General features: G+C 40.2%; 2 protein-coding genes across 3 annotated transcripts in view; both read left to right on the top strand.

The window, feature by feature from the left end:
- NEGR1 (neuronal growth regulator 1) overlaps nucleotides 1-24,502 on the top strand; it is a 726,879-nt gene that overhangs the window by 698,809 nt on the left and 3,568 nt on the right. The gene's annotated exons all lie outside the window — the stretch shown is intronic.
- DEPDC1 (DEP domain containing 1) lies at nucleotides 11,130-23,884 on the top strand. Of its 2 annotated transcripts, XM_086753557.1 has the most exons (12): nucleotides 11,130-11,177; nucleotides 11,819-12,084; nucleotides 12,741-12,891; nucleotides 13,816-13,934; nucleotides 14,352-14,482; nucleotides 14,800-14,847; nucleotides 18,062-18,202; nucleotides 18,695-19,573; nucleotides 20,208-20,380; nucleotides 21,290-21,466; nucleotides 21,748-21,933; nucleotides 23,646-23,884. In XM_086753557.1, the coding sequence occupies exons 1-12, from the start codon at nucleotides 11,130-11,132 to the stop codon at nucleotides 23,784-23,786; spliced, it is 2,460 nt and encodes an 819-aa protein (XP_086609683.1). In that variant the 3' UTR covers nucleotides 23,787-23,884. The 2 variants fall into 2 exon arrangements, with proteins under 2 accessions (XP_086609683.1, XP_086609684.1); XM_086753558.1 differs by lacking the exon at nucleotides 18,695-19,573.

Genomic DNA, 24,502 nt, shown 5'->3' with positions numbered 1-24,502 from the left:
CCCTTCGAGGCTCTCTGGTTACTCACAAGACTCTCCCCAACCCAATTATTCACACAGACAGGACCAAGCCCTTCGCCTCTTCTTCTCAGCTGCCCCAACAGCTGGCACTAAACCTGGAGCAGTCCTAGAATCTCATGTTCTCAAGCTCATCAGCTCAGTTAATGGTTGAGCAATTCTTTCAGTCTACCCAGATCTGCTCTGCTGAAATGGAGAAATTATATTTAGCCTTCTATTTAAACAAAATAACCTACTATTGCATGAAGGTCATTTTTAACAACAAGCTCTAACAGTTTTAGAATAGTTTCTCCTCTTTGAGTCAGTGAATATTTATTTTAAAAAACTGTTGGCTAGAACCTGAATAGTTGTAATCTGATATAAAGGATACTAACTGATAATAGTGGACAGTGACCTAGAAAAATATTAAAAAGACTGACATTTTTATCCATAGCTTACAAGCAAATTAAGTAGGAAAAAAAAAAAAAAAGAAAAGTTTAACTCCACACTATCAATTCAAACCCTACTCATAGTAAATGACACTGGAGCATTGCTACGGGTCTGTGGGAAGTATGTAAGATGCACTGACAGAATGCTCATGGAAAAATACTGTCAGCGCTAGAGCCTGCACCGTGACGATAACGCCGTCCCTGACCCCAAACAGGAACAGGTACAAAAATGCCTTTTTTTGAATGTATATTGAAATAAATGTTTATATTAAGGCAACAGGGGACACAAGCAGTATCCACTGCACAATGCTTTACAAGAACTAGCACATACGCTATGAACATCAGAATCATTAGGCAGTGTAATTAAAGTGCAAGTGAATGGCTTCCTTGGGGCGATGGGGCAAGGGAGAGGAGGCAGCAAAATCCTCAGCAGCAGCCCTCTCTTGTCAGAAGTAAGGGTACTGGAAGGTTAATTGTGTGAATGTTTATCAAGCCTCTCACTTCCTCAGTGTATTAATCCCATCCTTGTTTTACATGGCCAATTTTTTCCTTCCATCTTCCCTCCAGGATTTTTCTTACAGTCTGCTGTTTCTAATAAAATCATAGTGATTTTCAAGTGGTTTCCTTTCTATTTAGGAGATTTCTTCCTTCTCCCTGCATTAGCCCTCCAAGAAAAATATTTGCTTGGTAGGACGAGGGGTAATAGTTTTAAACTAGAGGGAAGTACATTCAGACTGGACATCAGGAAAATAATTCTTTACACTGAGCGTGGTGGGACACTGGCCCAGGTTGCCCAGAGAGGCGGTGGATGCCCCATCCCTGGAAACATTCCAGGCCAGGCTGGCCGGGGCTCTGAGCAACCTGATCTGGTTGGAGATGTCCCTGCTCCTGGCAGGGGGGTTGGACTGGGTGGGCTTTAACAGTCCCTTCCCACCCAAACCATCCTGGGATTCTAACTAAGGCCTACCTTCTGGCAACTTTTTGCATACACATCATCTATGGATCAGGAAGAAATATCAAATCACAGAGGAAGGAGATGGACAGAGCTGGCTGCTACAGAATAGAAACTCTGTGTTTCTATCTGCCACCAGCCCAGGCAGCTCCTTGCACACATGCCCTGTGACTCCCTCCACAGGGTCTCAACCTGCCTGGCTGCTTCTCCTTGCCAGGAAGCTCCACAGTGAGGAGGGGACAGGAGGGATGCAAGGGCTTTCACTGTGCCTACTGCTTCTGTTACTGTCTCCTTTTGTCCAAGGAGGTACTGTTTCCAAGTAGGACAACATCAGAGGACTATTTCAAGGGCAACAGTTTTACAGCATTCACGAGAAACCCAAACAGAAGTGGCACCTGCCCTTACCACTAAGCTACAGCACACAGGAACCTTTCAGAGCAAGACTAACAAGGCATGGAGGAGCATATGCCATGTTATTTTTACAGTTTTTTTCCATTGTTAGAATAAAGGTTTTTTTTTTAATTTGAATTCCTACTTGAGCTCCTGCTCTAAATCCCAGCCTGTAAACACAGGCAGCTAAGGACTGCTGGATTTCAAGGACTTTTCAATTACCTCTTTTTCTCATAGTCCTCTCTGGCTACTTCCCAGACTTTTAGGAAGGCTTTCATATCCTTACAGATCCTACAAGGTATTTGGCCAAGGAGATCTGGACCATATCAGCCTACTGCAGGAGTTCAGGGACCACACGCAGCAGCTACTACTACCTCTGTCTGCTCCTGAGCATCACTGCATGAATCATTCTCCCCAAACAAGACATCTTCCCAGATTTCAGCCTGTGCCAGCACGAATTTGAACTAACACATTCCTCATTACATGATGCCTAAACCATCTTTTTACAACCAAAGACTTTAATTTTATCAAATGATGCCTAATGACTGAAAGTGTTCGTAAGTTCTTATTGAAAAAGGGCTCATCCCTTTTTCCCTGTGGGGACAAAGTAGCAACAGACCATCCAATGCAGTGAAAATACCAAATGTAAAGGACTGGGAAGGTGGCAAGGTGGCAATAAGCCTGGCTACTGCACAACAAATCTGTTGTATATTGATTACGTAGTACTACTAGGCCCTGTCTGAAAACGTAACATGAAAATTGCATGAATGTCTATTAAAAGCAACGTGTCATTATTAAGTTGTATGTAACAAATAAAACAGTTTTCATTGCTCCAGCTGCTCTTAGAAAGAACTTTTCAGGATTAGACAACAAGCAACACCACCACCGTGTGGCAGAAATCAATCACATCACAAGAAAGTGATAAAGACAGGACTTGAATGCAGAAAAGCAAGAGCTTGCTGCATTTTCTTAAATACTCAGACATCCTACAGCAGGATCCTTAACTCATCTGAAGAAAGCAAGTTTTCATATAGGTATATATAGACTTCTGTACAGGACACTGTACTTTAAACCCAGCGTCACAGATTACTTGTCTGGTTTGACTTTCTACATCACATTGCCATTGTCCCCAGTCCTCATTACATTTTTCAGGTATTAACAGACACAAAACCATGGCTATCAGAAAAAGCTACGCCTGTACCTTTTAGCTGATCTCAGACTCGGTCAGTGAGTATTTGCCAGTGTGAAACACATCCTGATGCGGTTGGATCCAGGAGGCTAACCAGGCAGTAAATCCTACTGATTTCACATCTCATGCATGAACTTCCCAAAAACATCTCTACAGAAGTTTGTAGTATTTGAAAAGACCACAGACTATTCCCAAGGACAATTTGAGCTTTGTGGTTTTTTGATATGTTGTCCTATTATTTTGTTTAAGCTGTTTGAATCTCCTGAGTCTTTTCACTAGGTCAAGAGAGAAGTGTATTTCAAGTTTTTAATCAAAACAGTGCAGCCTCAGATGATGGAAGCAGCACACCTAACACCAGCAGTAACAACCTTAAGGCTGTGAGCATGCAAAAGCTGCTCACTTTGTGCTGGAATCCCTTAGACACTACAGAAAATCTAGGAAAATCCTGAAAAAAAAAAAACCTTTGTAAATATTTAGTTCTATTTCCCAGTGATCAAGACAGTTTCTTCCCCAGTTCCTGCCAACATCCCCTTTTCCCAACTGTTGTATAACAGCCTGGCAGCTGCCACCTTCCGCTCAAGGCACATCTGCATCTCAGAGACTTGCAGAGAATGAGTGAAGTACCAGGAATCACTGAGACGAATGCCTGGAAATACGTACAATATCCATGCTTCCCCACTGCTTCCAAATGCCATCACAATGACAGCTCCAGTCTGAGAATTCCCCCCTTCTGACACGAGTACCAGCCTTTTACTCACAGCCAGGAGTTGTGAATACATGTGGCAAGATGACCCTACTCCAAACGTGATCCCATCTTCTGATCTCCTGAGAACTGCATTCCAAACCGCCGCACTACGAAGCATTTTAATGTATACTTTGAGGATGGTTACAACCAAATGAACGGTTTAGTAACAAAATGTTTGGAGTAAATCAATTGAGTAAAACTGCAGAGGGCATGTGCAATCAGGCTGGATTTGAGCAACAGCTGCTGCACATTTGTAGAATAATAGACCTGATGAACTAATTTGTGAGGAAAACTGGGGACAGCTGGGATGCAGCTCACAAAGGAAAAGCAACAAATTGTAAGCAACTGCATAAAATGATTGTTTTTCAGACCAACTGCACTAAGACTGCATGTAGTTAGTTTGGGGTTTCTTTTAATTCAATAGTTTGGTGGACAAGGGAACCAGGGAGAAAATGCCTGGATCTGAAATAACTGCTAGTTAAGGTCTGTAACAGAGTCAGAGAATCAGTTTTCCTCTAAAGTAGGGGAGTAATTCAGTTGAGTTCAATAAAAACTATGCCAGCAAATAGACACATTGAAGGCAAAGTCTGCATTTTTCTGGAGAAACACATAGATCAAAATTCTTAGCATACTAAGATATTAAATTATCAGAGCAACCTTTCATTTGCTGTTACACCCGAAAAGAAGCTCCAGTTTGCACCTTCCCACCTTGCCCTCTAAAAACCATCTCAAGAGCGGATGTCACACAACACAGGAGTCACAAGATTTGCACAAAGCCCATTGAGAAGCACGTGCCAATGGATTATTACAGATTCAGTGCCATCTAAACATAAGTATGCCCAAGTTATCAGTAAAACAGCATACAATCAAAATTATCTTTTAAAAAGATCCGAGTTGAAATAACATTGTTTCATCAGTTCAGAAGCACATTTCCACTAAGCAAAGCCAAAACCAAATCATACAGACACACATAATGTTGGATCAATAGAAATGATAAGATGAGCTTAAAAATAAATTCCAGAGCAAGAGCACTGAACCGAAACACCACCAGTTATTGCTTTACAGGGTAATCCCTTAACTACCGATTGCCACACGCCCAAGGCCACCTCTCCTGCTCTAGGAGGCTGCCTGGCCAGCAGCCCCCATGCCGTACTGATGTACACAGTCAGCCCATCCCAGGCACAGGACTCTGCATTGTTTCCTCCCTTTCTTCACTTTATAATGAGCTACAATTCTCTACTCATCTCTCACAGGAAAAAAAAAAAAATATAAAAAATGAGTAAACCCCCACGTAGTTAGCTGTTGTCCCTCTATTTTAATCTATTTTCTTTCACTCAGAAAGTAAAAAGATGTCCAGCATTCTTGGATAATTTGAGGCATTGCCAGTTTTTCATTTCACTGCATATTTTCAAAGAGTTAAGAGAACAGCATAAGCAAGAACAGCAGAAGGCATTGACGTTTCCATAAAACATCCAAATAACAAGGGCTTTTTTATTATTATAGCTGTAACAAAAATTATTTGAGAAACGCTTTTCAGAGAGAAGATAAATACATATCCAGAGCAACTTCCTCCGTTTGGAGGGAAGAGTCCATCCAGACAGATCTATGCTTCCGTGAACGGGCTGGACTCCCCACCAAGGAAGTCTGTACTACCCACAGCACAGAGGGAGCAAGCGGCTCCGGTGCTCATCCTGCACACCTGAGCGAGCAAGAAGCAAACTCAGCTGAGTCCCTTCACCAAACTGTGCTTACCATCCACTGTTTCACTCAGTCTTAAGTCAAATGGTTGGGGGAGAAAGCACAAGTTAATTAACCTATCATGATGCAGTGTATTAAAAACCCCTTGACAGGGTAATAAGTAATACATGAAAGGCAAAGCAAAAGGGCACTCATTTAGGATTGGTTCAAAAATACCTCAAGCCTCACACTGTCTGTGTTAGTTAAGTGTGTTTGAAGCCAGGACATCGCGTGTCTACACACACAAAGGCTTTATTTACGGCTAGAGCTTCCAATACATGGTTAGCATCAATACTTAACAGTCTCGGGTACAGCAGCTCAAGCAGACGCTGCTATGTCATTCTTGTATGCAGTATCTTTGAATCCCATTAAAAATAAAATAGGCTTTCATTAAAGCTGCAGCCTTCAAAGATGGTTGCGAGTGCTAGTTGTTAATTATAGATTAAACATTCCTGCAAGACTTTGAAACTGAACTTGAAACTAACCCAAATAAACTGAACTCCAAGCTCAGTATTTCTGAAAACTCAAAGATCACACAACTTCACACACATTTTAATTGTTTGCATGTATTTAACACTACAAGAGTTTCCTCTTGCAAGAGGGCTCTTTGTGCACATCGCCCTATAGTAGTATAACACTCATCTTACAACTACTCCTGCTAGAGCTGTTTATACCATTACACACAATCTTCTCATCCACTTGGCAGATTTTTTCTCTTATACAACTAATAATAATAATAAATAGGTGACTGTTAATTGATTATTATTTCTACACTGTGTTCCAAATATGCCTTCTTAACACTTTTTTTCCACTCAAAATTAGGAGCTATTTACATTCTAAGACATAGGTACATCCTTGAAGTAATAACATAACCAAAAATTAAACTCCTTCAAAGTTAAGGGATCATATATCCATAAAAACCAAAGTCATTAAAGACTCTCAGTTTTTTCTTTATGACTTCTACAAAACAACAGCACATTTTCACAAGCCACTGCAGAAGAGCTACTTAGAACCCTGTGCAGGAGAAGCAGGACTAAAGTCAATGAGGGAGCTGAGTAACATTTTCCTTCCTGGTATCGCAATGGGTTGCAATCTCAGAGACCACCATTAGGCAAACTGCCAGGAGAGCTCCATCAGGAAACACCTCAAGCAAGACAGATGGTTTGCTCTACAGACCCTGCATTTACTTCTGCTAACCAACACAGGAGCAGGGAAGTGACCCCAGCCCTCCACAGAGGAGATCCAAACTGTACTTAGCAGAGGGTGGGGATGAAGCAGCTGAGCAGCTCATGAGGTTCTTGTTAACTCATCAAGAAGGGAGCAGGTAGGGGCCTAGGTAAATGCACTGGGTGATGTGAACATTTAGTGAGAAAAGATGCAAGATATGTCCTGGTATCTGCAAGGCTTAAGCAGAGCAGGATGCCGATGCATTGTCATTCAGAGGAAAGAAAGTAACACAGTCGCTTGAGTTTAGGGGGTAGGGTACACAGAATTCCTCAGTGTTTGTGGAGAGAGGAAAGTGCTTGAGGATCCTGAGTTACTGAGGGGTAGAGCAGGGGAGCTCAAGTCGTATCATTCAAGGCTGAACAGCAGCAGGATTTATCCTACCTGCTTGGTTTTCGTACTACTGCAGAAAAGCTCCTCTCTAAGTGGCTTTTTGGACACGCTACTGACTCTATATAAGGGAAAAGTTCCGCAGGGTTACAAAAAGATGCGGTTCCAAACTGAGATTCTTCTTTTTGCTCAAATTCTCACACGCACATGTTCATTACAACCTTCACAGGCATTCTCCTCTATTCTTCTTCCCACACCAATCCTTCTAAAAAGTGTCTGCACTGTCACAATAGAAGAACAGTCATTCCATCTCTGGAAAGCAGCAAATCAGCTGAAATGTCGTTATCTGAAAGCTGGTAAATTCCACAGAATTGCTTTTCTGATATATATAAAAAAAATTGTATTGTAATGAAATTATTGTAATTGCTGTAGTTTGTCTTCAGTGTAGATTTTTCCCCCAGGCACATCCTGCCTGGATTACATTCTTTGTCTACAAAATGATGCTCTTACAAAGTCTGTACTACACATTAAAAAAAAATCCAGCCCTTACTGTTTAATATCCTCAAGGAATGATGCATAATGTTATTGGGAAAAAAAATCACTTCGATGTTTCATCCAGAAATGTAAACGGCTGAGTTCTTATCTTGTTATCTCAATGACATGAGAACTTTGCATTAAGGACTCGCGTATCTTTCAACTGGTACGCATTTTATGCTTCTTGTTTCATTTCACTAAATATCAGGCAACTCGTTTTGCCTACTGTAAGTGTAGAAGCTATCCCCCTAAAATCAAAATTTAAAGAGAACGTGCATGAAAGAATAGCAGCAGCAATTAACAAAGCCTGCTTCTGAAACCTTCAGAGCACTTCACCAACATTGCGTTGGGCCCTGCTCAGCTTTCGTACCGAGTGTGCTTACACCAGCAAATTCAAAGATCCCAATTCACCATCGCTGCTCCCGACTGTCCCAGCAGCAGGACTGTCATGTCCATTACAGTCGTATATGCTTTACCTTACCAGCGATCAACGCCAACACGTAGCTGCGGTAAAGTCATAAGCACAGAGCCCAGAGAAAAATCCTGCAGAGTCAACTGCTGTGTCTGTTTTGCGATGTGGGCCTGGCACCTGTCTTGTTTTGGCCACAGGCTACTGAATGTTCTTTCACTGGAAGTTCAAAGAGTGCAGTCCTTGCTGGGCTAGCATGCCAAATCCTGCCGAGGCTCCAGGACTCTGGTCACTGCAACACTTCCAAGGGGAAGGACACACATTTTACTGCGTCATCCTCCCAAACCAAGCGGCAATGTATTTGTAAATGTGTGTTTGTATTCCTTAATGACAAATACAGAAAACCTGTGTTGTCACTAGCAGTCTCCACAATCTATTCCCTGATGTTGTAAAATCACTTCCTATTTGAACTTAAGGGCAAGAATGTTAATTCAGCTCCACTAAGCATCAGATCAATAGTAAGTACTGCCAATTAGCTTTATTCCTGTGTCTAAAACCAGTGAAACAAAGACCTACAGCATATACAGAGCACACTTCTTCTTCTGTTTAATAACACACAGTGAAAAACAACCCAGGGGGACAGCCACAACCCTGATATTTTAAATAAGCTCTATTAATCTCTATTTATTTTGCTTTCTGCTGTTACTAGTAGCAGACACCAAGATCAAACAATTACAAAGGAGAAGCAGAAAATAACTATTTCCTTTTCCCATTACTTTCCCTCATGTGTTTGGCAGAACTTTGTATGTGAAGTGTCACACTGGTGCCCTCCTGTAGCTCAGCTGGGTTGGTATTTGTACAGATACGCACTAGGTATTTGGGAGTCTCTAATGAGAATAAAAGAAAGAAAACCACTGAAAGATAAGGAAATCTCACTGTAAAGCCATAAAGCTCACTCTAAGAATATTTGTGGTGGCCTAAATGTACTCTCCAATCATTTTAAGATTGCTTATATTTCCAGTTGACGGCATCTATTCACGACTGTGTAGTGATAAAAATACAGAACACCTGCCTCTGTGTAGTCATTTTCCTTTAAGTAGGGAAACCTACAAGCAAAAGTAGGCTTGAAATTGAATTGTAAAAGCAGAGAGAACTCTAGCTTTTTCTCCTAGGAAATTAATTAAAACACTTTAGGCTACAACAGTATAACACTGCTTACAAGAATATGAAGAAGATGGACTATAATGTTCCCCAGACTATTCCAGTCATCACTTTTACTGTATTTGCCAGACACATCCCTGAAATCTCTTTACTTCATCTAAGATACAAAATTTTGCAAAATGTATTAAATCATCTATAGGCAGGAGGTTGAATGCAAATATGTCAAGCATTATATTTTTTTAAATGGCCTGAGGGAGGGAGTACGGGAAGTAATCCGTAGTGAAAGAGTCGTAGTCATCACTTTCTGCAGGCTTTACTTGTGGAGATTTCCCTGAGATAATCAGTAAATGGATTTGTCCTCTTGAACAGGTTTAGAGCCTAGGTCATTGGAAAAATCAATACCACTTTCTATCTTGGCAACCACTCATCAGGCCATTTTTCTAGAAAGGAAAACAGGAGGCGAGTTGTGGAAATATGTAAGTGATGAAGAGTATCTCTAAAGTTTTTTTAATCCAGCGATAGAATCCACATCTTTCTTCTTCTGGTCAGATGCAAAATGTAAGTGAAATAACACAGCTTCACTGAATCTGGAATTGTTTGCTGTACTGACTCATAAGTCAACACTGCTGCTTACCAGCAGGTACTACAGCTCCCAGCTCTGACAGGAGTTACTAGGTGCCAGCTTGGACTGGCTCCTGCAACCAATTTTGTAAGCACATAAAAGCAGAACAGCCATCCCTCCCTCAGCAAGGTGTGTAGTTGAGAAACTGGTTTCCTTGGTGCTACTCTACTGGGTGTGCTGGGAGGCACTACTTAGGTTGCTGCATGTTTTAGTGCTTTGGCCTTCTATTTCGGTTCTTTTTCCTGGGCTGCAGCTTTTGGTCTTATTGCTTAAATCCACTTGCAATGCTGGTGTGTTTTCTCACAGCAGTAACATTTTTATTCCTTCTTATAAAAGTGTCTGAGGTATTTATGTGTTTTTATTGACTGTAAGAGCCCAAAATGTCTGAGCAATGAATGGCTCTATCAAGATGAAATAAAACGCTTATGGGAGTATTTACAGCTCCCAGGTTACAAGTATACTTGGTCTACAGGCCCCGAGAAAAAACACTAAAAAAAAACCTGCAAAAGCTATGCTATTACAATCTTTGTTAGCTTGGTTGTTGGGGGGGTGTTTTGCGGGTTTTTTGGGGGGGTGGGTGGGTCTCTGGTATACCTCTATCTGTAGGAAATCCACAGGATGAGACAGAGCAGTTGGAAGAACGCATGTACGCTTCTGAAAGCGGCTAGTGTGTGTTCAGGCAGTTGTGTGTAAAGTATGTCCTGGTCTCACAGGACCCAAGAAATGCGTAAGCCACACCTGCCTCTGTGAAAGCGCTGTCTGTGAAAACACTCTGCAAACCCAGTTAAGTCACATAACACGAGCTGGCTTTTCTCCCTCGTGTTAACAAACCACCAAGGCAAGCTTCTGAGAAGATGCAAGCTCTCAAACCTCTGTTCAGGACTGACCTGCGGCTCTTGTACGTGCTTGTGCCCGGCTGCTACCCCGTACCCGCCGGGAAGGCGGGGCCCTCGGCCGAGGGGCACGGCCCTCGCCTGAGCAGCTCCGCCCCGCCGCTGCCATCGGGCGAGGCCAAACCAGCGATGCGGGGGGATCGGCGCTCCGAGGGACAGCTGAGCTCGGTCCACGTCACAGTTAACCGAAACGTCCGTCTGCGAAAGCCTGACGAATGCCAAAACGGCCTGGCAGCCATTTACCTCCCTATCCGGAGGGCCCCGACCCACCGCAGCCCTTCCCGCTCCCTCCCTCAGGCGCTTCCCGCCTCCGGCGCCTGCGTCACGCTCGCCTCGCCCAATCCGCTCCCGCTCAGCGGCTCGCGCGGCGAATTCAAACCGGCGGGGCGGTGGCGGCGGCCGTTGGGCTGCGCGGGGTGGGGCGGGGCGGGGCGGGGCGGGCGCTGGCCCCTGGCCCCTGGCCCCTGGCCGCCGGGGCTGCGCCGAGCCAGCCGAGCGGTATGGAGGGCCGCCCGCCCGCCCCGGGGCCCTACCGCGCCACCAAGCTGGTGAGGATGGGGGGTGTGGAAGCGGCCGGGGCGGCGGGCTAGGCTTCTCTGGCTGGCAAGGGGCGGGTTTGGGGGCCTGCGGGAGGAAAGGCGGCGCCCGGGTCTCCCCCCTACCCCCGTCAGCCCAGGCCTCTGCCTCACCGGTAAAGCACAAGTTAACGTTAACCCTTCTGGGACCTCCCAGCAGGGAAATTCCCGCCGTTCCCGCAGCAGCGTGGAAGGGAAGGAAAAAAAAAGAAGAAGAAAATACTTTAAAATTTAAAACTGCCGTTCGTTTCGCGTCTGAGAGCCGCTCCACGTTTGAAGGCTGTGGGCTGACAGCACCTCGGGAAACCGAGTTGATGTCAGCGCCGGGAACGTGCAGAGTCAAAAAACCTCGTTATGTTTGTGAAAATCTGACCTTACCTTCAGATATAGAAGAATGAGATAAAAACCTAAATGGAATGGTTATGTATCCTTTATTCTGAACTTTGATGTTTCTAATAGTCATATTACTACACTATTTACTAGCTATCCATATTTGTCAGTATGAATGTTGTGACTTCATTTATACACTTGTCAATCTAATACTGTTTTATTTGATACTTACAACGATCAACTTCTTTAATCTTACGTTCTTTGCCGTTTTGTTTCCCACGCAGTGGAATGAAATCACAAAATATTTCCGAGCAGGCATGCCGCTAAGGAAACACAGGCAACACTTCAAAAAACACGGCAGCTGTTTTACTGCGTCAGAAGCTGTGGACTGGCTCCATGAAGTACTAAGGAGTAACAGTAACTTTGGTCCTGAAGTTACTAGGCAGCAGACTGTTCAGTTATTAAGAAAGTTTCTCAAGAATCATGTAATTGAAGATATAAAAGGGAGATGGGGATCTGAAAATTTAGAAGACAATGGTGCACTATACAGGTACTGACATGAAGAACGTTAACGGAGCTCTTCAGGTTGAGAATTTTATTTAAAAATCTTATGCTTAGATTCTCAAAAAATGCCTTGCTTTGGGTTGGGCAGTTGGGCAAAAAATTATTTAATGCCATTTTACCCCACTCACCTTTTTACTTTACTCTGATTTACGGTATAGACCATACATCCTGTATGCTCAGGGCTGTTTCCAAATTTTTCACTGGCATGCATGCTAGGCTCAAGTGGTTTGGAGGGAGCCAAAGAGAATTTATTGTAGTAGCTCCATGCCCTCCTACTGGTCTTGTGTTTGCTTCTCTTTTACGGAAGATCTAACATCGAAGTGGGAAACAGAGCCTACGCTAGGTTCTAAAATTAAAGGTGTTAATGGCCCTCACTTCTCAAATTGTGCTCTGAGTGCTGTATATAGGTCTGAGTATCTTCAGCTTGACTTTGGAATCAAGAAAAGTATTCCAAAGCTAATTTATAGTATGATAACGTTAAACAGTGTTCTATAGAGAAAACAGCAGCATTTTTCTTCCTAGTTTCCTGAAACTTTTCCGACTGTTATGGAATCACACTGATAGTGTATTGTTTTGGTTAAGTGACTACTTATATCTCTTCTCTATTCTAAATGTATTTAACATCTCTCCTATTCATTACAGATTTCCTTCAACATCTCCCGTTAAACCTCTACCAAGCTCATGTCCACCAAAGGAGAACTTGGAAACCTTCTCTAGAGACAGAGAAAGACTTTTTAAACTGCCACATTTATCCAAGAGAACTTTTAAAAAACATGAGTTACTGCAGTCTCTGGTAATAACTTCCATTTCTCACGTAGTTACAGTTGCCATGCATTTTCTTTATTCTTTAAAATAAAACTAGAAGTAATCATCTTTCAGTGGCACTGTTCCGTTTTGTCATCTTCCCTTCTAGTTCAAGAAATACATTGGTAGGTTCTTCTAGACAGTGATACAGAACATTGCTATAGATATAATGGAAAGATACAGCTACATTTTATAATGCAGTGTCTTGGTGATGTGTGCTGTTTTTCTTGCATGTACAAAAAAAGGTTTTAGTAAATAACCTATACCTGTTCAAACAAAATGCATACGTGTACAATCATAGCTGTAACTGCATTGTACATCATCAGTATGGCAGGATTTCTGTTTTCTTTTGGATTGTTTTGTTTATTTTGTCTCCTTCAGTGCAGAATTATCCCTGTTACAGTATTTTAAAGTATTGGGAGGGCTGGAAGGTGGAGTTCTAGAAATTATCTGGACAACGTGTCCATGTTGAAACTTAAAATATTTTTTGTTTAGGATGACTAAAAGGCACAAACAATTTAATTGTTCTGCTTACTTTTTGAAAAAGATTAAAAATGAGTGTTTCGTCCTTTATTCTTTTGAGATTTGTGTATCTGTGTGCATTTTTTCTAAATTTAGATTGTGATCCTAAAGGAGAATACTTCACTTACTAATGCATTGAGATTTGATGTGGTTGTACATTTTGAATTGCTGACTTGTGAGTCGGTCAGGTCTTTTTCCATAGTGTCCTCTCTTGCTTTTTAGCTGGATATGCTTACATTTCAGTACTGAGACTGTTAAGGTTACTCCCTGAATCGTGTTTTGGAATTTAATTTTCCACAGAATACCCTATACTTCTAAGACCAACTTTTACTTAATTCTGAATTATCTTAAGAGGCTCGTTTATCTTAGAATATAAACCATTCATTTCCAGGAGAATTTAGAAAAAACAAAACCTGATATAATAGAAGAAAACAAGGAAGACACACTGTATGGGAAGGAAATAAGTGAGGAATATGTGCAAGAGACTTGGAGAAATATCATTCTAATACAGTAAGGAATACGTTATAAGAAGCTTTGTGTATGTGTGCTTTGGGGATGTAATGGCCCAATTAAGCTTTTGGCTTGCATATTTAAAAAAAAAATGTTTTAAGTTGAATATTTTTACTAGCTATTGTTTATATATACTGTCTGATGTATTTATAACATTGGATTGTTGCGTTTAAGAAATATACTCATGCTGATGTCGAAGTATATTATAAATAGCATGGATGCTCTTTCTTACTGGTTTTTGGTGTTTGTCCCAGGAAAAAGTGTATCTTCAAATTGTCCTTCTGGCAGTAAGGATTTATTAAACTGCAGACTAGCTTATCAGATAACTAGTGTTTGAATAGATAAGGACAGAACTTGTTTTCATTCATGACTAGCAAACCTTTTAGCCAACATCTACTCTCTTCCCTCACCCCTCAGTTTGCAAACCATTTTAGGTCTCCCATCTTTGGAAGAAGTTCTGCAGCCAACGCAGATAGTTCCTGAGTATGTCATGTACAACATGACTAACACAAGCAAACATGGGGTTGTTATTCTGCAGAACAAATCGGGTAAGATATTTTTTTTTCTGGTTCTGACTTAAAGGTTCTGTATGGTGTGATTACAACAAACAATAATAATTAAAGTAATATGTTTAATGGTCTGTCTTGTACATTTTTTTTCCCAAACTAGAGTACGGTTTGGTATATTTGTCTAGAAGGTGTTGTAGATGTATTACTTTTAAATTACATGTGTAGCAATACTTAAAATTCATTTTAAATTTGATCTTTTATATTTAGAGTATTATTTAATACGTGTGCCATTATTTGAATTAGTTATTAAGTGTTAAGAGTTATGTACAAATAATGTACTTGTTTGTTTATTTTAGATGACCTCCCTCACTGGGTGTTGTCAGCTATGAAATGCCTCGCATACTGTAAGTCGCAAAATAGCTTTTAAGTTCTAGAAACCTATTTTGAGAGTTCAAAGTGAAATATACTTGCATGTTAAGATCAATTGTGATGTTTCATTTTGGAAATTCAAATAATCTAAGTGCCTTGATATGTTGAGAAGCAATGAAAGCAGACCACATCAATTTATTGTACAGAAACATAATCTAAAAGAGTTAAGACATGTTAAAGATATTCTATTTCAGGTAATCAAGATATCAGTCCTTTAGCTGTCTAGCTAGTTATCCTATTTTTGGCTGCATCATCTGATCCACGTACACATTTTTTGAATGTGAACAGATTAAACTAATGGAAGAGGGGCTTCAGTGTTCCTTAATCCATGAAACGTATGAGAGAATTAATCACACTCTGTAAGCATTCCGTGGAAGCGTGCTGTCCAGGCCATAAAAAAAAGTTAAGGACTGTTTTTTACAAAAATAATTCCTAGTAACAAAGTCAGGCAGGGAGAAAACTTGACTGGTTGGGCAGAACCTGTGTGTGGTTTCTTCTAATGCAGTTTTTCATGAGTAAAGGGACTTTCCTTTTCCAGTTACTGGCTTTCAGCTCGACTAAACCAGTTCTTGTATTTGATATTAAACTGAGGAGGCCAGTTCACAGAAAACTGGTTAGTTTTTTCTTTTTCTTAGAAGAAATCCAACAAAATTTTGCAGAGGGTTTGAGATAAAAGCATGTTCATGTAATCAGCTTTATAGTCTGCTAAATTTGTCATGACAAGAGAAGGAAGAGTTCCCGTTGTTTGTTCCTGCATCCTGGACTTGAAGTATAGCTCCTCCGGTACCTCCTTATCTGCTTCCCTACCATCTTCTGCAAACTGTCTTCAGGAAAAGCTTATCCTTAAAACCCAGTAAGACACCTTTTACAGTTACAGCTCAGCTGTGGAGAATGAAAGCCTTCAATGTCTAACCAATCACTGTGTAGTAGATGAGATGGATTGCTAAAGTCAGGCATTTTAGCTGTTTAATGTGGTTTGTGACAGAACTGAACTTTCACTGTCTGCAGGCTGAAAGTCAGCCTGTGGGTATATATATCCCTTTTTTGGCATTAATGTATGAAATACCCAGCAGCAAAACTGAAAGCGGTTATAACTTACAGAGAACTTAGTGCTTCTGCTTTGTTTGCTTTGTGTATTTGCTTAATGTAAAACTTAGAAAGGCATGATGTTGAATCTTAAACTTCAAAAAAGAAGAATCTGTTACCTAAGGCATCAGTGTTATGTGTACTTGAGCAGCTGCCTTGAACCTTCCGGGAAAGTATTTACTGTGGAGTAATACAATTAACACCGCTTTTCACACAATTAAAAAAGTACTTTCACAGTGAACCTAATGAAGTTCAGTTTCTAATGGCTCAGTCTAATGTGAATTCCCTTGCTAAAAAAGGAGTGGTTTTGTTCTTCAGCATGTGCTGTAGCAGACCTGTGTGGTACCAATAGTCCTTCTTCTTTACAGTGCCATTGATTTTCATGAAACTTCACAGAATCTAACTGTCTTTGAGGTTTCCTGTGTCAGATGTGTTTGAAACTGTGTTACAAACACATACAGATCATGATTATGTAAGCTTTGTGTCTCTATGAAGCAGACTTTGAAAAGATTCTGGAGAAGCAGAGGACAATTAGACTGACTCTTTCCTCTTTTTTTTTCTTTTTTTTTTTTTTTTTTTTTCTTTATAAAACTGCCTCTTTAAATGGCTGACAGGGCATGCTAGAGTTCGATGAGTGCCTCTCAAGTGAAATCCGAGATGATATAATCTTTTTTGTGTGTGCTTGTCCTGCTGTTTAGCTCTTGTCCCTCTGCCTGGTAATTTCCTTCGTTAGCTCCTCTCAAGGCTCTATTGGCTATAGTGTGGTTGGATAGTGTGTGTTTATACATCTGTATATGCTCTTCCCCCCCCCCCCTGCATCCCCAGATATGTAGGGACTCTTACGCAAAGAGCCCTATTAGCAAAAGCAGGACAGGGAAGAGGTTGGTGAATGGACTTAAATCAAAGTGGAAAATACAGCTGAGCACTGGTCTTTGAGTGTTTCAGTACCTTAATTTCCACATCAGTCCCGTATTTAGAACTAATAAATCTTTGCATTCGTGAGACGAAAACTGCAAGCAAGCTTTCTGGTTTTTTGAATTCTCAGTTTCTAATTTGAGTGAATTAGTTTAAGTGGAGGTTTTATCTCTGCGTCTGCTAGCAATACTGTAACCAAATGATTAAGGCGGTAGTTACTTTGCACAGTGAAAACTGAAAACACTTTCACTGGCTGGAGGAGTACTGCTTTACTATATTTTTACTGTATTGTACGGTAATGTGATTATGATAACAAAATTTGATCATATCAAAAGTTAAATTTTCCCTGGTTCTATGTGTAATTAAAACTGCCACCTCCTAATTCATTAGAATTGGCTTTGTAAGGTAGCTTATTTCATTTGTAGGAGTTCAGTGGAGTATGATAACGTTAGGGTTAAAAGGTCCACATGATGTCAAATTTCATTTGTACCAGGACGGCTTTCATTCATTCCTTTTCTTGTCTGTAGCAACACAGGCAAGGTTTATTAACCAGATCTCTTAGATTATTGGATTGCTTACTGTCCACTTCTGAAGAAAATTAGTTGTGTGTAGCTGTGATTCACAGTGGGAGTAGTGGTGAACAAAACTTTCTCTCAGTGAACCGTTTGAATAGAGGAGTTGAAAAGAGGAGGTCCCCTCCAAAGGAAGATGCCGACCAGCTCTTTTTGGCCTATGCATAACGCAGTGCTTATATATTGGCTGGCTTTGCGGCTTGCACCTTCTTCAAAGTTGGTCATAGCGTGAGTTTCTCCTCGATCTTGCAGCTAGAGCTCCCCGTGGGGAACTGGGATTACTGTAGTTTGGAAATGAAGAAAAATACTAACTGTCCCTTCTTATTTTGCTGAGGAACCTGTAAGGGGCATAAAAGAGTTTTAATTTATTTTCTTGGTGTGGAACAGCTTGTTGAAACTGAGCACAACTCTTCAGTGGCTACACAGAATATCTTATGTTAATTTTGCTTACAAATAGTACAGTGCTGAACTAAACAAAATATTTGTATATTGCTGACATGATTTATGTGAAAAAGTCATTCTTACAAGAATAAACTTAAGTTGATTTTGTTAAAATTTCTTTTATGATGGAATTGTGAAAATTTTTTTTGTGAATTTTCTTTCTTCATCTCTTTAGGGCCTAGAAATAATGACATGAGTCAACCAACTTACAGTGGGTTTGAACGGGATGTATTCAGAACGGTTGCTGATTACTTTCTCAGTCTCCCTGAACCATTACTTACTTATGAATACTATGAACTTTTTGTTAATATTTTAGGTATGTATGAATTTAGAAATAATCAGTGCAAGCTATAAGTGTATATCGACTGGGGACCAAGTCTGTAAATCAAAGCAGACCTTGGCTCCCTAATCTGTATGGCAGCTTGAATCTGAGGAAGATGATCAATGCTATCATTCTCCATTACAACATTAACTGAAATGCAGTTCTGTCTCATAATACTCTATATAAATCGCTGTCTGAGCTAACACGCTAAATATGCAATAACCATAACTTAAAAATATGTGCTCATTCCTGTCTGTTCCTCACTATTGCAGTGTGTTAACTTGCTTTATTCTTGCACGTTGGTTGCAATTATCTTGTTAGACTGCTTTTGGACTGACTGAAATTTTTCTTAATTTTACTAACAGAGTCAACTATAAATTAGGGTCTTATAGCTGTCTTCTATGTTCAGTTACCAACTTTATTTCTTTCTGAACTTGTTCATTTTCATACCACTTGCATCTTAATTTATATTTCATTTTCTGATAGTTATGTGTGGCTACATCACAATTCCAGATATATGCAGTGGAAAACATTCTGTCCAGGATGAGAAATGTGACCCACAACCTTCAAAAATTCTTCACTTGAACTCTTTCAAGTCAACTGAGTGTCTTCTTCTAAGCCTACTTTGCAAAGAGCCTGACAAAAAAAGGAGAGAATATGAAGCTTCCAGCAAATCCTCTTCAGAAGAGCAAACTATTAAAAAACAATGTGCAAAGAAATTGCAGCAATGTGAACTGGCTTGTAAACAAGGCACTGCTGATAATCTAATAGGAGGAAGTTGTCAAAATCTTTCAGGTTTCAGGAATGAACAAAATCCACCTCTAAAATTTAGGACAAGATGCTATTCTTTGGAAAGAGTTGGAGATACTGCCCCAAGTGTATGTAATAAAAGAGAATCTGATATCCTCAGGCAAAGTGATGTGAATATCATCCTGGGCACAAGAAATGGGAAACAATCGCTACCGCTTGAGCGTAAAGCTAATTCTGTACTGGAGCTTGGTTTTGGTAACATGTGTCAAAACCAAACCCATGGCATCAAGAGAGTGCCTGCCTCAACTCTTCAGGATAAAGAATTCTTTAATGAAAATCACAGGTCGAAGCAAATATGCAGGTCTCGGAGTTTGCTTGGCAGGAGGAATTCCAAAAGTTGTGCTAGCATTAATATACCAGTTGCTGAAATCACAGTAAAGCCAAGGTCTCAACTTTGTGGGCAAGGAAAACCAAATACCTCTGGTGTAACTTCTTCAGTGGACATCAGGACCGAGGTTTCTGATACCACCATCAATAAGAGACTCTGCAGAAGCACCATAGAACTCTCAGAATACTCTCTCACTCACTCTTCTTGTATGTTGACAGGCACGCAAAGTAAGATGGCTTTCTAAAGCATGTTGTATTGGCTTACGGTGTTGTCTAACTAATCTCTGCTTCCTTAATCTTTGGCACTGTTGCTCGTTTTTTTTTTGATATGCATATAACATGATCTGTGGATTTAAAAAAAAAATAATAATTCTGATTGCTACATTGCACTGTCTGAAGATAGCCTTTCGTACCTCTGCTGATGAATAGTAGCGTGTGCTATCTTTGGAGCCTTAAACTTGTTGTGTCAGTAATTCACCTTTCTGTTCAGGTAAGTGATAAGGAATTCTGACCTAGGCACCATCTCAGAGTGAGGCAGGGAATTTGCACAGACCTGCCTGTTGGAGGAGATGTCTTTTTCTGGTCTTTGGAACACCTTTTCTGGAAATAGTTCTGGGAATATCATTAGTGTCATTTCTTAATTGTATTATGGTCTTAATTGTACCAGCACTTTATCGTAATGAAGCAAGTTGAAAATGACCCCACAAAAAAGGCCACATAATGTTACCCATCATATTACAGCTGATTTCTATGAAACATAGATTATAGTCACTGAAAAAAATGAAATTCCTTGTGCTGAGATAAAAATATCCTGAAACTTAGTTCAAACCTTAATGACACTGTCTTTACGATTAACTTTTAGATCTCCTTCAGCCTCATTTAGAAAGAATTGCTGTTGAAGCACTACAGATATGTTGTTTGTTGCTTCCACCACCAAATCGTAGAAAGATTCAGCTCCTCATGCGTATGATCTCTCGTATCAGTGAAAACGTTGATATGCCACGACTGCACGATGCGATGGGCACACGTTCTTTGGTAAGAGAATCGTGAGTACAGCATACCTATTGTTTTAAGAATATGACTGAAGTAATGCCAAGAATTGCAATTTAATAGTGATTAACGGGCAGATTTTTAATCTCCAGAATACTTACAAAAATCTAACTTGAACCAAGTCTTGTCTCCATCCTAATGCATTTCAAATATTGTTGCTGCTTTTGTTGCCTTTGGAAGGAGAAGGGAAATAATTTCTTAAAAGCGTGCAAGTGATTTAGTCTGTTTTCTCACCCAGCTGCTATTTAACTTAAAAGCTGTTGGCAAAGTGTCTATAGAAAACCTTTCTTGGGCTAAACATTTGTGTATGTGAAGTTATGACAAAAACGATTCCAAAGAAGTAAATTTTATGCCTAGTGAGTTTAAAGGCTAGCTCTGAGATCTGAATGTAAGCTATCATTGGAATGACTAAAGATTTCTGTCAAACAAGATGAGATAAAACAACAAAGTACGTGCACATGCTAATTAAAAATAAGCCTACTAAAAGCTGGAAATATGAAAGCTGTAAATATGTTTTTTGAAGCTATGATCTTGGTGTGCATTAGATCTTGGTTAGGTTGACTCTGCAGGGTTTTTTGTCTTCTCACTTGTTTCAAGATGGCTGATTGAAGATGCACACTTTTCTACAGGAGAAGACTTGTATTATTACCTCTTTAAAGTATGTATTTCTCAATTAAAAGTACTGTTCAATTCAGAAAAGCACAAATCTAATGTTATAAGAAGTTACTTGATTTCAGATGAGGAAAAAATTGTCACCAGTTTTCCTCCTTTCTTGACCAGCGGTGCAGGCAAGAGAGATTGCAATGACAGTTGGTGTCGGAGAATTCTTTGTGCTGCTGGAAAGAAGGCAAATCCCTCAACTGCCCATACTAATGATCTGCTAAACATTTCCAGATGATACAGACTTTTTCTCGATGCGTGTTGTGCTGTGCAGAAGAAGTCGATCTTGATGAGCTGCTTTCTACACGATTAGTTTCATTTCTAATGGACCATCAACAGGAAATATTTAAAGTGCCAACTTACCTGCAGGTTGCAGTGCGAGATCACATAGAGTACATGAAGATGGGTCAGGTTGGTGGCATGACAGAAGTTTAAGTTTGCTTGCTAATTGCAGAGTATTTGTTGCTTCTGAAGGCGGGGTGGGAAAACTGCAAATAAAACTGCTCTATTTTGAATGCAAACTTTTTACTGAACTTCTGGTGCAACCATAGATGTTAGCTACGTTACAATGTTTTGCAATGTGTGATGTCACTGTAAGTTAATATGCTTGGGTGTTTGTTAGGTAGCTTCTTACTGAAATAGTATGTAATCAGCTGAGGATATGAAGACCTCACTTCAACTTTTTTTTTCAGTGCAAACATCCAAAGGAAGAAATTTGTGCCATATTGCCAACATATTCATACTGCAAACAAATAACTCCTCAGGAATTTGAAGAACAAAAGGTTTCTACCTCTCAAGCTGCGGTGGCAGAGCTTTTGGAGAACATTATCAAAGATAAAAACTTGTCTGTGAAAGACAAGAAGAAAAAGTTAAAACAGGTGAGAAACTTGTTGGATATTTAACCTACTTCTGAAAACCCCTTCGTGAGGGGAAGGACCTGGTCACTGGACCCCGGTACGGAACGAGAGCAGACTGCATAGAGGGAAATGCTTGGTTTGTAGAGGAGAGCTGTTCAATGTGTTTTGATTGCATGCTTGATGGGGATTTTAAAGACAGTGTCTAATACAGTGTTTGATACTCTCTGGCAGCAGTGGTTCATTAAATCATTAAAAAAAAAAAAATGTATAAAATTATTAAAAGATACTGCTCTCCATTAAATAACGTGCAGCAGAATTACAGCATGGTTTCTTACGGTGTGCTGGCTATATGATTTTACCATTGAAATGCTCTGGACGGGCTTAAAATCAATACGCCATAAAAGCAGTGATATTTTGCTTTAAGAGGTCGAGCTCTTTCTGTTCACAATCTGAAACATTCTTTTCTGTGGACTTAGCTTTGTGTTTTGTAACATGTATATTGCTTAAGATTATCTGGCCCTTCTATGGCCTACTAACATATTGCCTAACCCTAAAGCTAAAACACAGCAATTCTGGCAGGATTTAATACTGGAGGGTTTTTTCTTTTTCAGCAAACCTTTGGCAAGTATTTCTGACCAACTGAATAGTATTGTACTTGTCCTAGAATCTCCTAAGCAAGTCTTGTGACTCAAATTTGAAAAAGCAGCTTTTCAGAGCAAGCACATTGCTTTCTTTTTGGTGCCCTTCCCCCAGCTTCTGGAACGCTGACTTTCTTAGGTGTTGTGAAAACTTTCTGGTCCTGTAAAAGTGAAGACTGGATTTTGGTTCGGGTTCATTAAATCTTCCTGCGTGTAAAGAAGGAGTCAAAACTTGGAGTCAGCAAGCAGTAAGAAGTGATACACAGCAGCACTTGAAGCAGGTGAAGTGAGGAGGAAGGAAATAAACTAAAATCCTCTCATAGTAAAGCTTGAAGTACATACTTAAATTTTTGGTGAGTTCCCACCAAAGTCCAGAAGCAGCTCGTACTGTAAGGGCCACACGTTAGCAACACTTATTTTTAGAATTGGCAGAGCTATATCGCCATAGTCCTGCCATTGGTGCTGGGATAGCTAGTGGTGTGGTAAATCACAGCTTTTTGGAGTGATTATTCTGCTGAATGTTAGCTTCCATTTAGGTAAAACATCAGCCGTGATTCGTGGCTTTCCAGGCACAAACAGAATAGATACCAATGCTGTCCGGGCAGCATGGCTTCGCGTGGGTGGCCACCGTGCCTTGCCTGGGGGAGGAGAGCTGGTCATGCTGTTGAAACGAGGCGCAGCAGTACTGTTCCTCAGCCGAGGAACAACGGGGTGAGCGGCTGCAGGCTGGTGTTGCAAATGGAGACACAGGCAGTTAGAGCAGCGCAGTGTTTGCTCGTAGCGCCATTCCAGTCACAAAAGCTAAGAATCCTTGGGAATAAAATGCCATTAGAAGCTTTTCTCATTTTAACAGAAGATGAATTGCCTGATAAAATTTCTATTTGACTCATTGTTTATCAGTTTTGAACCCATAAGGGCTTACGGCTTTGGTCAGGTGTCACAGCAGCGTTCCTTTACGTACCGATAGTCTTGTTCCTCCTGCTGATACGCATCCTTACCAGGGGATTCATGCGCAGGTCCTGCACAGCTGGAGTTTTTGGTGGAGTCTGATATTTTATTTTATTTTATTTTATTTTTTGCTGTTGTGTTTTCTAGTTTCAGAAGGAATACCCTCTAATCTACCAGAACAGATTTCCAACTACAGAAAATGAAGCAATGCTATTTGAGAACAAACCTACCATCAAACAACCGATGCTCAGCCTAAGAAAACCGAGATTTCGTAGCCTAAGATATTAATTTCACCACACTTCAGCTGCTTTTTTTACTTGATGGATATATGTGTGAATGACTTACCAAAGGGCATGTGCTACAGGAATTTGGCAGCTGTGTGTAGAAGGAAGAAATGTTTACATGGATACTGTTGAAAAGTGCCAAAATAACTTTTGTATTTGGTGCAGTTAACTTTTGAATTACTGCTAAGAGAGAAATAAATATTTATCTGTTTACAAATTATTACCATATATTGTGCTTAGTAAAATAAATGTGAAAATAAGCATGAGGCTATTAGTAACCAAAAATTTATATATGGTTTTTGTATGGGAAACTAATGATATGCATATCGTCCTAACTTCTTAAATGTCTGTTCAGGAATTCATGCCATTTATTATCGTTTGTGTAGGTTGTTAAATGTCTGTGTGTTGTGAATAAGTGCCTTCCTTATATTCTCAAAATATTTGTCCTTAAACAGAACAATGTTCTTTGAATTTGGGACTAATTTAAAAGTTGGTTCTGTTGTTTGCAAGGGAGCCAGAAATTTACCATATGTAAATGATTATCTGACTCCATAAAATACTTCTGTTCATCTCATTTGTAAAATTCACATAAGCTTTTGTGTATTTATTTATATTAAAAGTCTTGGGTTTATTTCTGACACTTTAATGGAAACCTTACTTTGATCTATTTGATATACTTCTGAAAATAACAGAAGTGATGGATTATACATGAAATTACAA

Source organism: Chlamydotis macqueenii, chromosome 8, assembly GCF_036417535.1.
Source record: "Chlamydotis macqueenii isolate bChlMac1 chromosome 8, bChlMac1.mat, whole genome shotgun sequence".
NCBI lineage: Eukaryota > Metazoa > Chordata > Aves > Otidiformes > Otididae > Chlamydotis > Chlamydotis macqueenii.
The sequence above is the reverse complement of the archived record's forward strand: the minus strand, read 5'-3'. Positions and strand labels throughout refer to the sequence as shown.

Coding starts and splice junctions, on each gene's coding strand:
- DEPDC1 (XM_086753557.1), top strand. CDS start 11,130: ATGGAGGGCCGCCCGCCCGCCCCGGGGCCCTACCGCGCCACCAAGCTG. Junction 11,178..11,818: donor CCTACCGCGCCACCAAGCTG/GTGAGGATGGGG, acceptor TTTCCCACGCAG/TGGAATGAAATCACAAAATA. Junction 13,935..14,351: donor AGAAATATCATTCTAATACA/GTAAGGAATACG, acceptor CTCACCCCTCAG/TTTGCAAACCATTTTAGGTC.